The sequence below is a fragment of the Homalodisca vitripennis genome, chromosome 4, assembly GCF_021130785.1.
Source record: "Homalodisca vitripennis isolate AUS2020 chromosome 4, UT_GWSS_2.1, whole genome shotgun sequence".
Taxonomy (NCBI): Eukaryota; Metazoa; Arthropoda; class Insecta; order Hemiptera; family Cicadellidae; genus Homalodisca; species Homalodisca vitripennis.
This window is the reverse complement of record NC_060210.1, coordinates 17,558,245-17,573,234: the sequence shown is the minus strand read 5'-3', so window position 1 is coordinate 17,573,234 and position 14,990 is coordinate 17,558,245. Positions and strand designations below refer to the sequence as shown.

Genomic DNA, 14,990 nt, shown 5'->3' with positions numbered 1-14,990 from the left:
AGGAAACAAGGTTTTGTTTCCTAAAGTTCAAAGATAATTGTTGTTATAACTAAGTTATAAAAGGTAAAAGCAAAAACAGTATACAACAGAGCATTTTACTTACAATTAGCATATCTTTTGCTAAAAATAAAAAACAACTATTTACAAAACTGTTTAATTCAAATAAATATCAATTTCATTGTAAAATGTAATTAAACTGAAAATAAGTATTTCAAACTAATCACAACACCACAAAATGAAGAATAATATTGAGATACGTAGCAGACACGCACTCGTGACAACCGAGAAAGCAATAATACACGCCACAGATATGTTTGGTGATGGTTCTGTAGGAAATGCAGAAATGACGAGCAGGTGGTTGGAGTTAGACAAAGGGTGCTCCCCTCCCTCCCCCTGCTGTAGAGTGAAAGTCATTGATAAATACTTCCTTGTCAACCGCAAGATAAGCACTGAGCGTACACTGGGCATATTGAAGGTCTATTTTGAACTAAAAAGCTCTCCAAGTGACATAAATATAATATTGGATATGACTATATTTTGTGTTTTGGTCAAAGTTTACCATTCTAATATATCCATCTACGGCGTGGGAAGGGTTAAACTATAATAGCAACTAGTACTATAATATGTAATTGTTCTTTTTATAATGTTTCAGACTCTCTGTTTAAATAAACCTGAAGTAGATAGACTTTTTTTCATAAACTTAAACTTAATCAACCCCAATATCTTGAAGTTTTCTTAGTGATGTGTGGTTCCTGAACATGTTTAGGAGTAACACATCGGTTTTTTGCTTAGCGCTTCTTCTGGAGTGATAAGATATTCAGAATGTGTAAGGTTGGGAGGGGGGGGGGGCCGCCTCCTATCGAGATCCATGAGGAAGAATTAGGGCACTAATCTCAAAGTCATGTCCCCCGGAAGAAGGGGAGGCCAGCTCTGAACCAGCCTCTTCAGTCAAAGTCAGGGCCTAGTATCAAGGGCTGCACCATTTTGCCTGCCGGCGTGACCCCCTGGTCACGTGACCGCATATGTCACGAACCTGACGTCTGCCCGCGTCTACCCGCTTGCCACTATGGGAGCGTTATGGTTTACACGCTATTACACATCAGTAGAATAATATAATTAAGGACATCCTTATATATTCTTAAAACTGTGTGATCTGCTGAAAAACTAGCAGTATAAATATATTTCAGTTTATATCGATTTGAAAATTGTACAACCACAAAAAGACGTGTTTGAACTCCGAAATGCAATACATTGAAAGTTTATAAGCGTTATTTTTTTGGTTAAAACAAACTTTTAGTGACAAAGTTGTAGTAAATTAGTTTATCTATAAGTTTCATTGGAAGAATTGGAATAAAATATTATTAATATTCCCTAGGCTTTTCTATACAAATGAATAATAGAATAGTTTTTAGAAAGAAATAATAATATCCGTTGAATCTACATTTTTTCAATTTGCACACATCTTATTGGTTAATAACTGTTTAAATAATTTTATGGATATGTTTGTAAATATTTTGTGACTTACCTTAGGCAATGTAAATGTCTAGTAGAACCAACGACAAAAAGATTGCAAGTCCAAATAAAATTTAGTTCGTTCATTTTACAGCATTATTTGTTTACTGTTTTGTTTAAGACGTCAATACCTAAAACTACAATTATGCATGTTAATAGATTGATACCACTTAATAGTTACAGCACTCATTTATCTAGTTCAACAACTGTTCTTCAGTCTTTTTTTGATTGAATCCACTTCTTAGCTTTTTTAAGCCGTTTCCTCTTGCATTCTAAAGTTACCATTTAACGTTCCTTAATCTAATAAAAGTTTCTCACTCTGGCATACACGTGTATGGCTTGCTTACAAACATTAGTTTGTCCTCAGGGTTTTTGACAGTTATTTTGCACGCCTTCTTAAGGTTTTAGAATGCATTTTCCTTTTTTTCGCAATGGATTTATACAATATATCATGCTCTCTTCTCAGATTAGTTAGTTTTTGTTCTAAAACATCAATGGAAGATTTCAGATTGTTTGTTTTTCTTCTAACAGATTCTCGCATTTTTTTCGCAAACAGAACTCGGTTGTACGAGGTTACTTTCGTCTAATCGGTCTGTTCACAGCTCAAATCGAGGTTTTTTTTGGACTTAAACTGTCTAATTGTTCAATTTGTGTTTTTACAACGTCGTTTTTTCTATCCGTTCATTGCGTACATCGTCATCGTCATTACTGATAGTGGGAAATTTTTATTGACGGAACAACCAAAGGGCTTTAATAACAATAGACATAGACATAGACATTTTCTTTATTTGCAGTTTCGTCAAGAAATACAATGGGTGTCAACATTTTAAAAATGAAAAGAAGAAGAGAATGGACAGTTTTCAGTTTCTTCCATTGCAGGAACTCTTCCAGCGTATAAAGGTTTGTCGATCTCAGCCATGCTGTCAGAGCAGTCTTCAGTCTTGTTCCCGTTAGGGTCCTGAGCTCATTTGGCAGGAGGTTGTGGAGTTTTCTTCCCATATACGCTGGTGGTGTCTTCTCGTACAGTGTGAGGTGATGGCGAGGCATTGTGTAGTGTGTGGCATATCTGGTGTTGTAGCTGTGGATATTTGAGCCTTGTGGGAGGGTTCCTGCATCAAATACAATACTACTTCTTTTATATAGAGGGAGATGACAGTCATTATTTTTAATGTCGCAAAAAACTTCTTTGCATGAGTCTGTAGAGTTTTATACCAGCCAGTATTCTCACTGCTCTTTTTCTGCAATACTAAGATGCGTTTTTGTGTTTGTTGCTGTTGATGCTCCCCAAACAGCCAGCCCATATTGCAGGTGTGACTGAAAGAGCGCTTAATAGGCGATTATAGCAGTCTCTAGAACTACCTGATTGTCTGATGCGCTTTAGAACATATATACAGGAGCTGAGTTTAGCTGTTAAGGCATCTATATGCCGAGACCAAGAGATTTGGCTGTCTATAATTACTCCAAGAAATGCAGAGTATTCTTCCAAAGACACACCAGGCACAGTTTGAACCAAGACCCCTCTTCTCCCGAAAGCCAGCTGCTTGGTTTTGGAAACATTCACGGCAAGATCGTTCTCATGGCAGTATTGGTAAGAAGCCATTTCCAGAGCAATATACGACTGTACGGCGAGTTCATCTGGTGAATTTCTGAGGCAGCCCTAAATAAGCGATTTTTTCATGTCATCAATGTAGTCAGATGGTGCAAAAATGATCACTACACACATAGGCATACTTACAATTTACCGCGTCTCCTCTTTTACACTTTGATAACCAAATTTTAACAAGTCTCACTGTCTTTAGGAAACTTATGGTACACTACTCGCTGTTCACTTCCTTTAGTCTTTTTAGAGTTATTTGGACAAGTAGCCACAGCACAGCAATTCATTTTGACACTGCATAAACTAAATCCACATCAAATCACTGAGGATCAACCTCAATTATTTCATTTCATTTCTCATTTCTTTATTGCCAAGAAAACAATCATTACATAATTGTACAGGCAGAGTCAAAAATACAATAAAATAATCATTAACTAATTATAGCATAAAATTCATCAACACTATAAAAAACTATTGTCTGTTAACAATCTTTTAATACAGCATTTAAAACTTTTCGATGGTAGATTTTTAAAGTATAATGGCAGATGATTATATAACTTAATGGCAGTATATTTAAAGCTATTTTGTGTTGTACTGTAGGATACTAAATCATTTCTTAGTTCCTGCCTATTTCTAGTTTTCATAACTGTGGTAATCACTATTAGATTTGAAAAGATGTATGTTTCTGTTTCACATAAATAAGGCACTGATAAATGTAGATACATGGAATTGTCATAATTTGTAACTTAATAAATAAATTCTTACAATGGGATCTAGTTTGGAGCTTTACAAATCAATCGAACTGCCTGCTTTTGCAAGACAAAACAGACAATGAGAGTAAGAGCAGTTGGCCCAAAAGATGCCACCATACATTAAAAAAGAATGTATATAACTATAATAAATTAGAAGAAAGAACATCATTAGAAACTGTGTAATTTAATTTTCTTTAACATAAAGATACCTCTAGTGATCCTGGGTAAAATATAATTAATGTGAGAGAACCATTTTAAATCAGATTGCAACAGAACACCAAGAAACTTAACAGACTGAATCTCTTTACATCTATTTAAAGACATTGCTAAATCTTGTGTCTTTTCTAAATTTAAAGACAGACTATTAACATTGCACCAATCCGAGAGTAAACCAATCTTAAAATTAAAAATATCAGTGATTTTGTCTTCACAAGTAACATTTAGGCAAATATCATCAGCATACAAGTGACACTGTGTATTATCATCATCTAAAATAGCTGGCAGATCATTAATATATATGATAAACAAAAAGTGGTCCTAAAATAGATCCTTGCGGAACACCATTAACAACATCCCTAAAACTAGATAATGACCCATTAAAAAACACACACTGAGTTCTGTTACTAAGATAGGACTCAATGAAAGGCAAAGACATCTGATCAAAACCCATATGTTTAAGCTTAACCAACAGTGATTTATGCTGCACAGTGTCAAAGGCCTTTGAAAGGTCAAAGAACCTTGATTCCACACAAAGCCTCTTCTCCATGCCATCCAGACAAGCCTGAAGAAAGGCACGAACCGCATCACAAGTGGTGCGATTCCTTCTATTAATTCTATTAAAATCACTTTCGGCATGTGCAGCAGCTTGTAAACGACAGTGCGCCAATGTAACACATGTTCAACGCCAACACGGCCAGTCCCTGCAAGTTGCAACGCGGTGCAGGCGTGGTGGCGGTATCTGGCCTGATCAGCCAGCGACGTCACAGCACCCCCTCCCACCACTCCGCCTGCCGTGGAGGTACCCTACGCCCAGCGCTGAAATCAAAGAAATGGCTCAGCCCTTGTTACTAGACCCTGAGTCAAAGTAAGCAGGGGGTGGCACACCCTTGTTCAGGGTAGCAAGAACCTCCGATAGATAGGGAACGAACCCCATCCAACTCCAACAGTTATCTCCCGTAGTAGACTAGACCTATCAAATTAACCTTGCACCCCAGAATCTCGACATTTGCGGTTAGTGATGTGCCACTCCTGGACATCCATAAGGTTACCCAGATTTAAGTGACACATCGGTTTTTGCTGTGCCCAGTGGTATGTTCAACTTGAAGGTATAAACCACCCAGAAGTGATACCTGCTGGGTGAAAATTTTTAGTTAGTTGTCTCAGCGATTTAATCAGTAGGTACTTCGGTATTATCTGGAGGTCATTATTCTTAGAACAGTTTTTCTTATTGGGGAACATAAAAAACTACATTATTAGAAATAGCAGACTTTATGTGCCTTGCTGTACAAATAACATGTTGTTATGACGATTGAACCTTTTTGTGCCTCTCAAAAGGTAGCACTGTCGGAGCGAAGGAGGCCATTCAGTCCCTATTTACTTTTCTTATCATGCGATATAAGTAGGTTTAGATTAGATTATAATAAATGTGTTTCTAGTAGTATCGAAGTTGAAGATAACCATTACGAGTGATCACGTGAGTGCTTGTAAATGTAGCAAAGACGAAAATGTAAACTTTTTATATTTATAATGACAAATAAGAGAGGGTATGAGTGACCTTTTCACCGCCATCGCTTCCTTTCGGCAGGTATAAAACAAGAACTGATGGTCAAAATGACATGTAATTTTCACAGTAAGTCAAATAGTGTTCTTAGTAATGTACTTTGTAGGTCCTCGGTAACAAATATTTTTAAAGAAATTATAGCCTTTGGATAATACCAAAGTACCAGTCACTTATACATTCATCTTTTATTAGATGCAGTTTTCTTGAACTTCCCTAAAAAATTGTATATGTAAAAGGTATAAATACAAGATCCATACAGTGAGCATCGGAACTAGTTCAATATCGCAAAATTTATTGGTTTGCTGCTATTTTAAGAGCGATAACATACAATAGATGTACCTTTAAAAATATTCCTCTAAGAAAATTAAAAACATTCCAATAATTTTTTTTAATTGTTATATTTTGTTTGTAGGTATTTTTGGTTAAAAAGAATATATTCCTTAAGTGTATTGTATACAATTGTAGTTATAAGAATAAATTCTTCACTAGGCTTATTGGTGTTGAACAGGCATACGCAGGTTTCTCTTGGGGTGTAGCCAGTGGAAGTTGGGAGAGCATAGCAACCGGGAACTGGGGCTGTGGAGCGTACAGGGGTGATGCCAACCTCAAAACCTTGCTACAGCTGATGGCAGCGGCTGTGACAGGCCGAGATATGGCCTATTTCACCTTCGGGAACACTGAGCTGAGGGACAACCTGGCAGACATGCACAGCTTCCTTGTCAAACATCAGGTCACTGTAGGTAAGTACTGGGACTGTGGAGCGTACAGGGGTGATGCCAACCTCAAAACCTTGCTACAGCTGATGGCAGCGGCTGTGACAGGCCGAGATATGGCCTATTTCACCTTCGGGAACACTAAGCTGAGGGACAGGCTGGCAGACATGCACAGCTTCCTTGTCAAACATCAGGTCACTGTAGGTAAGTACTGGGACTGTGGAGCGTACAGGGGTGATGCCAACCTCAAAACCTTGCTACAGCTGATGGCAGCGGCTGTGACAGGCCGAGATATGGCCTATTTCACCTTCGGGAACACTGAGCTGAGGGACAAGCTGGCAGACATGCACAGCTTCCTTGTCAAACATCAGGTCACTGTAGGTAAGTACTGGGACTGTGGAGCGTACAGGGGTGATGCCAACCTCAAAACCTTGCTACAGCTGATGGCAACGGCTGTGACAGGCCGAGATGTGGCCTATTTCACCTTCGGGAACACTAAGCTGAGGGACAGGCTGGCAGACATGCACAGCTTCCTTGTCAAACATCAGGTCACTGTAGGTAAGTACTGGGACTGTGGAGCGTACAGGGGTGATGCCAACCTCAAAACCTGCTACAGCTGATGGCAACGGCTGTGACAGGCCGAGATGTGGCCTATTTCACCTTCGGGAACACTAAGCTGAGGGACAGGCTGGCAGACATGCACAGCTTCCTTGTCAAACATCAGGTCACTGTAGGTAAGTACTGGGACTGTGGAGCGTACAGGGGTGATGCCAACCTCAAAAACTTGCTACAGCTGATGGCAGCGGCTGTGACAGGCCGAGATATGGCCTATTTCACCTTCGGGAACACTGAGCTGAGGGACTGGCTGGCCTAGAGATGGCCTATTTAAACTTTGAAATTTATTGACACGTTACTTTGCAGTATTAACTTAATATTTCAAGTCATTCTGGGATGCAAATGTTTATCGTTCTTCCATAAATTTTAATTTTTAAGTGACAACTCACTGTATAATAAGTTTTGATTTAAACCACATAAGAATTTTTATTAAAACAAGAATTTATTGGTTTTCTGTATGATAATTTTAAGTATCTAAAAATATTATGTTATATACATATTTGGCACGAATAAAAAATTCTTTTACACTCTAAATTTGCCTTTTGTGGATTTGAAATACATCCGACTATAGGGCTCTTCTCACAGGCTTTCAAAGCTCCAATGTTGATCATATGTGATTACTAAAACATGTTGCTCAGGCAGTTATTCTCAATCCACTGACCAACTTAATGTCAGCTGATAAGTAATAACACCATCTAATAAAGTTATAATTTATAATCTTATATCTTTCAACAGGTGACCTATGGAAGATAATTACCAGCTATATTCCAGCACTGTATCGTCACAGCCTGTACGATCACATCTATAGTACAGTGACAAACGGCTCAGGTAACCTATTGATTTCTGTATTGATAGTAAAAATATTGATGTAAGAATTATCAAACTTGTTCTTAAGTTGAATTTGTTGCAGATAAATTTGATCTGATTTGTATAAGATCAATTATTACTCCATTAATAACCTAGTTTCCATTTGAATCTATTTCTGCCGATATAGTCTAATTCAGTAATCTAGCCATTTGAGATGTTTTTTTAAATACTGTATGCTTATTACCAAATAAAGTAAATATTTTACGTTTCTGACAATAAATTGTCATTTAACCCTTTTTGCACCAAGAGCCTATTATAGGCTTGGTTAAGGTTGGACGTCAAGCGCCAAGAGCCTATATATAGGCTTGGTTAAGGTTGGACGTCAAGCGCCAAGAGCCTTTATTTAGGTTCAACATTTTCAAACAGTACACATCCATTTATTTACTAATATCAATAAAATTAGTGCTGATTTGTGCAGAACTATATATTTTGCTTCTAGATTGTAACATAATTTGTTATGTTTATGCAATTTTTATAGTACTTTTGATGTTTAATATAGTTCCATTATTCATAAGGCAGTGGCGTTTGGGTTTACATGATAGCCACTTGCAGCTACAGTGCAACCTCGTTAAGTCGGACCCCTCGTATCTCTAGGTAACCCGGATCAGTTGAAGAAAATTTTTAATTAGCTTTTTGTCGTCCGCCCAGACTGCAGATTGTGGGATGGATATTTTTATCCATAAACGGCTTGTACATTCAATAATTACATGTATTGCGACAAAGATGCCAATAGCAAGGAGAATACTGACGAAGAAACACTGAAAATATCTCAGTTATAAGCCAAGCAGAAGCAGCATCTCATTTGGGTGAGTTAATGGTTTATTTTAAACAACAAGAAGAGACAACACCGGTCGAGCTTCTCATTTTGGAACAGATGCGAAACTGCACGGCTTTGAAACGGTATCCGAAGCTGACGCAACTCAAATAAAAGAAATTCTTTCAGAAAAATTAAACTGTATATAGTGCATTATACTTTATTGTGATGTTTATTTTGCATGTTTTCTCCACAATAAACAAATATTGTATTATTTGTATATGTTGTTCTTTATTTTTTCAACCTTCTCTGTTTAACCCCTAATTTTCGTTATGTCATATCGGCCGTGGTCCCGGCTAGTCCAACTTAACAAGGTTACACTGTATTAGTATTATTGTTTAATCTTGTCTTACATACTTATATTTTTTTCAACCTTCTCTGTTTAACCCCTAATTTTCGTTATGTCATGTAGGATGTCGGCCGTGGTCCCGGCTAGTCCAACTTAACAAGGTTACACTGTATTAGTATTATTGTTTAATCTTGTCTTACATACTTATATTTTTTTCAACCTTCTCTGTTTAACCCCTAATTTTCGTTATGTCATATCGGCCGTGGTCCCGGCTAGTCCAACTTAACAAGGTTACACTGTATTAGTATTATTGTTTAATCTTGTCTTACATACTTATATTTTTTCAACCTTCTCTGTTTAACCCCTAATTTTCGTTATGTCATGTCGGCCGTGGTCCCGGCTAGTCCAACTTAACAAGGTTACACTGTATTAGTATTATTGTTTAATCTTGTCTTACATACTTATATTTTTTCAACCTTCTCTGTTTAACCCCTAATTTTCGTTATGTCATGTCGGCCGTGGTCCCGGCTAGTCCAACTTAACAAGGTTACACTGTATTAGTATTATTGTTTAATCTTGTCTTACATACTTATATTTTTTCAACCTTCTCTGTTTAACCCCTAATTTTCGTTATGTCATATCGGCCGTGGTCCCGGCTAGTCCAACTTAACAAGGTTACACTGTATTAGTATTATTGTTTAATCTTGTCTTACATACTTATATTTTTTCAACCTTCTCTGTTTAACCCCTAATTTTCGTTATGTCATATCGGCCGTGGTCCCGGCTAGTCCAACTTAACAAGGTTACACTGTATTAGTATTATTGTTTAATCTTGTCTTACATACTTATATTTTTTCAACCTTCTCTGTTTAACCCCTAATTTTCGTTATGTCATGTCGGCCGTGGTCCCGGCTAGTCCAACTTAACAAGGTTACACTGTATTAGTATTATTGTTTAATCTTGTCTTACATACTTATATTTTTTCAACCTTCTCTGTTTAACCCCTAATTTTCGTTATGTCATGTCGGCCGTGGTCCCGGCTAGTCCAACTTAACAAGGTTACACTGTATTAGTATTATTGTTTAATCTTGTCTTACATACTTATATTTTTTCAACCTTCTCTGTTTAACCCCTAATTTTCGTTATGTCATATCGGCCGTGGTCCCGGCTAGTCCAACTTAACAAGGTTACACTGTATTAGTATTATTGTTTAATCTTGTCTTACATACTTATATTTTTTCAACCTTCTCTGTTTAACCCCTAATTTTCGTTATGTCATATCGGCCGTGGTCCCGGCTAGTCCAACTTAACAAGGTTACACTGTATTAGTATTATTGTTTAATCTTGTCTTACATACTTATATTTTTAAAGCTTATACAAGTGTGACATTTATTGTAGACTTTATTTGATTTAAGAGAAAATATGTAGGTGTTGTTTTTTGTTACCTAAGTTGAACATTTATAGTTCCAAAATTTAATTTTATTTCAATTGTGATCAATGGAAAAGCTAAGTTTGTTTTCTGATTTTATATCAAACGTGTTATAACAAGTAGCATTGTATTGACATTCATATTATATTCAAACAAAATAATACTATACAGTACAATTTTTTATCTAATGACATTTGCGTTTTTATAGTAAAAGTAAGTTTTGTACTTACTTTACCAATAAATACATAAATCTGTAAATTGTCATTATTATTTTAACAAAATTACACAGGCTTTCTCATTAAATATATTAGAATGTGATGATGCATAATTTTGTCAAGTAAACTTGTTTCAGGTTTTTATAGAGCTATAAATTTATACAATAATAATATCTACTTTTAAATGTAAGCATACAATTTTTAAATATTAACATTTAATAAATTAATAAAAATCGTTGTTCTCTTATTAACAACAAAAAAAAAATTATACCAAAATAATTATTTTATTATAAAAGCTAATGAAATAAGAACGATTTATGTCAATGTGTGTCTGCCGGTCCAAACATTGCATTGACTTTTGAGTGTTGTTTCACTTGTATTAGCGGTTAGCCAACTACAAGTTGCTTTTATAAGGAGCTGTACGCATTGTTCACCTGTTTATCATACAAGTTTACTAACGCTTAGTTTAGTTCCTATTTCTTTATTCTTCCCTTAATGATGGTTTTTCCCTTGATGAAGATAACAACAGTTTACACAAACTTGCGAAATTGCTAATGAAACTTAGTTTACAAATTCATGTTTTTAGCTTAATTGTTTAAAGCCCTGAAAAATAATTTATTCCCACCAGTTATAACTTAAATACAAACAAGCAAGCGAAAGCAAGTTAGTAATTACTTTCCCTTTCAAATCTATTACGTGTGAGAATGTCTTGTTTTATAATTATTTCCTTTCTTATGAATATTGTTTTTGAAATGTATACATCGCCTCAGTTTGCGTGTTATAATGTAGGCAGTACAAAACAAGACTTATCTTACTTAACTTTAAAGTAAGCAAAAACATTCTGTTTCCTTCAAACAATTTAAATAATAATAGTAATAATTTTTTAAGTTTTTTGTTTTGGTTTGTTTAATATATATCTCTTCTAAAATAAACAAAATTCATGGGTTCCAAAAGAGAGAAGTACTTTTTAATAGTAAACTAATGAAAAGTATACTTTTACCTCAAAATGAAATGCACCTGAAGAATAACAAAGTTCACAGAAAGTTGGAGTATAAAGGATTAATCATAATTCATTACTCGTTCTCCTCTTAAATACCGTTATTTTTTACAGTTCCAGTGCCATTCAAGGGGGTAAACCACCCAGCTTTCAAGAAACAGAGGGTTCTGGACAGCAGCAGAGGAAGTGGAATTAAAAAGGAAACAATGAGACAATCAGAAGGCAAAAAGGAGTCGCCATCAGAGAAACAAGCGGTCAAAGTCAACAATAATCATAAACTTAGCTCAGAAGAAATAGAAAAGGCGTTGGACAATATTGAAAATGGAGAAGAATGCACAGAGGAAACAAAACCTTTGGAAGCAAAGACATTGAGTATCAAAAGTGACAAGGAATTGTGTCTGAAAAGACTCAGCAGTAGTTGGACAAATCTCAATGACTCTAAAAAAGACTTTGGTTCCAGTGAGCAGTCGGTAAGAACGGAACAGTCCAGTGAAACTCTGCAGGGGTCAAGTTCCGGCACAGCCAGGCAAAGCCAAAAAACAAACCAGAAGAAAAAAATATCAGACTATTTTCAATCAGTCTCTAAGTCTTAGTGATAACTTTCAAAATTACACTTGTAAAATATAATGTTTACTGCAGAAACACAAAAATGTAATTATTGTTATATTGTACATATTTCTTTTGTAAAGTATGTCAATAAATATTATTTTTTATAAAGACTTTTGTCATTTTTGTTAATAAGTAGTTGTCCTTTAATAATTTACTCAGTGACACAAATAAACAAAGTATTCACAGGATAATATCCTCAAAATACAGATTTTTGTATGTTAGAAAGTCAAACACGGAATTCTAAAACTTGGTGCAACAAAGGTACTTTATTATGTAATATATATATTATGTAATTATAAAATATATAGTACATCATAATTTTATTCAATGCTGAATACATTACAATGACTATCAATCTCAAGAGTGTTATTGCAATAGGCATATTTCTATGAAACTTAAAAATAGTTTTTTATATTTTTAAGAATTTAACTCTATCCAAAAAAAGTTATATATATATATATAAATATATATATATTATATATATATATAAAAACTATATTATTATTATTATTATATATATATATATATATATATAATATTTTTCTGAAAACGTTTAAAATTAAAAAAACTTATTTTACTTTCATGTTATAAGTGTGTATGCACAAATTCAGGTACAGTAGAGTCCCGTTAATCCGACCTAATTGGGACCGAGCCCTATTCGGATTATGTGATTGTTCGGATTAGTCAGAATTACAGAAAAATACGGTTTTAAACTTGAGAATGGGTCTATTTTGTTATAGAATTATCAACATTGTTTATTAAAATATGTTTTCTGACTGTTGCATTGTATTTCTTGACAAATAAAAGTGTTTGCGAATACTAAGCACATTTACCGTATTTAGTGTGACAGTTCTATTGTTAAGCAATGTGAGCGCACTGGATATTGTACGGGTCCACGCGTTCAATAGTTGTACGAAACTACGCGTCATCCAATAGACTCTCTTTAATGTGACAGAAGACAATAACTGAATTTATGTCTTTTAACAATTAATATTGTACTCAATAATAATATCAGTACTGTACGTCCAATTTTCGTTTGATTTCACTTCTTAATACAGTAATTTAACTCATACTTAACCTATAAGTTTCAATTTGATACTGTATTTAACTTCATTATTTATGTACTGTACCGTACACAATTTGTCTTAATAAAATACTGTACAGTATGTCTATTTAATTAAAGTTTCCTTTGTTTATGTACGAAATGATGCACCCATTTTCATTTTTTATGTAATTAGTTCCTATAACTGTTCATTATCGTTATAAATAATTCCTCCTGGACCTGTTCGGATTACACGTGTTCGGATTAGCGGGACTCCACTGTACATGGTTTAAGTAGTGTAATTATAAATATGGCATTTCTTGAAGTATTAATTATTACAAATTAATCTAGACTTTAAAGTAAACATAGACCAAAAACTAATTTTTACCATTTTTCTCGAGTAATTAAATGTTTACTACGGAGACAAAATATTTAATACATTAACATAATACTAGTTAAGGATTATTAATTAAGTAAACAATTAATATTCGCTACCACCTTACTCTTGAGTATATAAGAACGAATAATATGAGAAGAATTTGACAATGCTAAGAAATATCTCAACCATTGAGTGTTAAAACATTGGAAACGCAATACACTGATACAATATAAGCTACATAAGATTGCATTATATTTTTTCATTAATCTTAATTTCTTTAATGTTCAAGTCGAATTATTTTATTAACATATAACAGCTTAAAAGCTATGATTCAAAATTGTAACCCAAAATGAAACATAACTTTCTTGTTGCTTCTGTTCATCTACTAATGCTGTCTACAGCCATCCAAACGTTCTCTATGATTAAACTTCAGCCTGGAAGAAAGGAATTTGTTGTATTAACTGTGATGCTAACTTTGATGTCTTGTAAGTCCCTGTCAACACACAGTCGTGCATCATTGCCAGCAGAGTAGTCACTTCAGTAGATAGGGATAGAATGGCATATGTAATGTATCTATCTCTAAGTAGTACAATTTTGTTCTATAACATTTTAATGGTCCTCCTCCATAGACTAATGGTTATAGTCTCGCCTTTCTAACCGAGAGATCACGGGTTGAAATCCCAGGGCGGTCCAAAAATGTAATAGTAACAAAAACCAGTGCACTTCGAAGCCGGCATAGCTGACACTGAGGCTTAAATGAGAAAAAAAAACAAAAAATAAATAAAACATTTAAATGTTAGCGTTATGTTTTGCAAACTTTATGGTGTGACATGAGTTTATTAAAGGATTGCAGTTTTAATACACAAGAGTAACGTTGTCTTATTTAAAACCTCGAAGGAATGCCTAAATGAAAGGCAACATTATATCCAGTGAGGATGAAACAGCATATTTCTCACCAACATCGCTTCCTTTTGGGAAGCAGAAAACAAGAACTGATTGTCATAATGACAAGTTTCACAGTAAGTCAAATAAATTCTGCTCTTTCTAATAATGTAGTTTTTAGGATTCCACACAGTGGGGTATTTGTCCGAATTAACCAGACATAATATAACACACCATATATTAACATTAAACTATCATTGATACTGTTAATCAAAATAAGTTGTTGTTTAAACCCTTTTTTACAAAAATTGAAACTTTTATTTGAAAGCTTTTGTACTAGAAATATACAAATACTATATTTGTATTGGATTTGAAACATTAATGTTATTTTTATGCTTAATTAAAAAAAATAATAATACGTTTTAAAATAAAATGCAATGTATTTAACAAAATCTATTTTATGGTAACAAATTAATTAATTTTATTGTTAATAATAAA

At 34.5% G+C, this 14,990-nt stretch overlaps 1 protein-coding gene across 14 annotated transcripts in view; it reads left to right on the top strand.

Moving 5' to 3' along the window:
- LOC124358998 (poly(ADP-ribose) glycohydrolase-like) overlaps window positions 1-12,299 on the top strand; it is a 94,431-nt gene extending 82,132 nt beyond the window's left edge. For 13 of the 14 annotated variants that reach the window (XM_046811316.1, XM_046811321.1, XM_046811315.1 and 10 more), the window contains exons 11-14: window positions 6,150-6,291; window positions 6,469-6,735; window positions 7,705-7,797; window positions 11,695-12,299. In XM_046811316.1, coding sequence (XP_046667272.1) covers window positions 6,150-6,291; window positions 6,469-6,735; window positions 7,705-7,797; window positions 11,695-12,173 — 981 coding nt within the window. In that variant the 3' untranslated portion in view covers window positions 12,174-12,299. Of the gene's footprint in view, window positions 1-6,149; window positions 6,382-6,468; window positions 6,736-7,704; window positions 7,798-11,694 lie in introns of all 14 variants that reach the window. The other variant, XM_046811325.1, reaches the window with a different exon arrangement.
- Window positions 12,300-14,990: the final 2,691 nt, after the last annotated feature.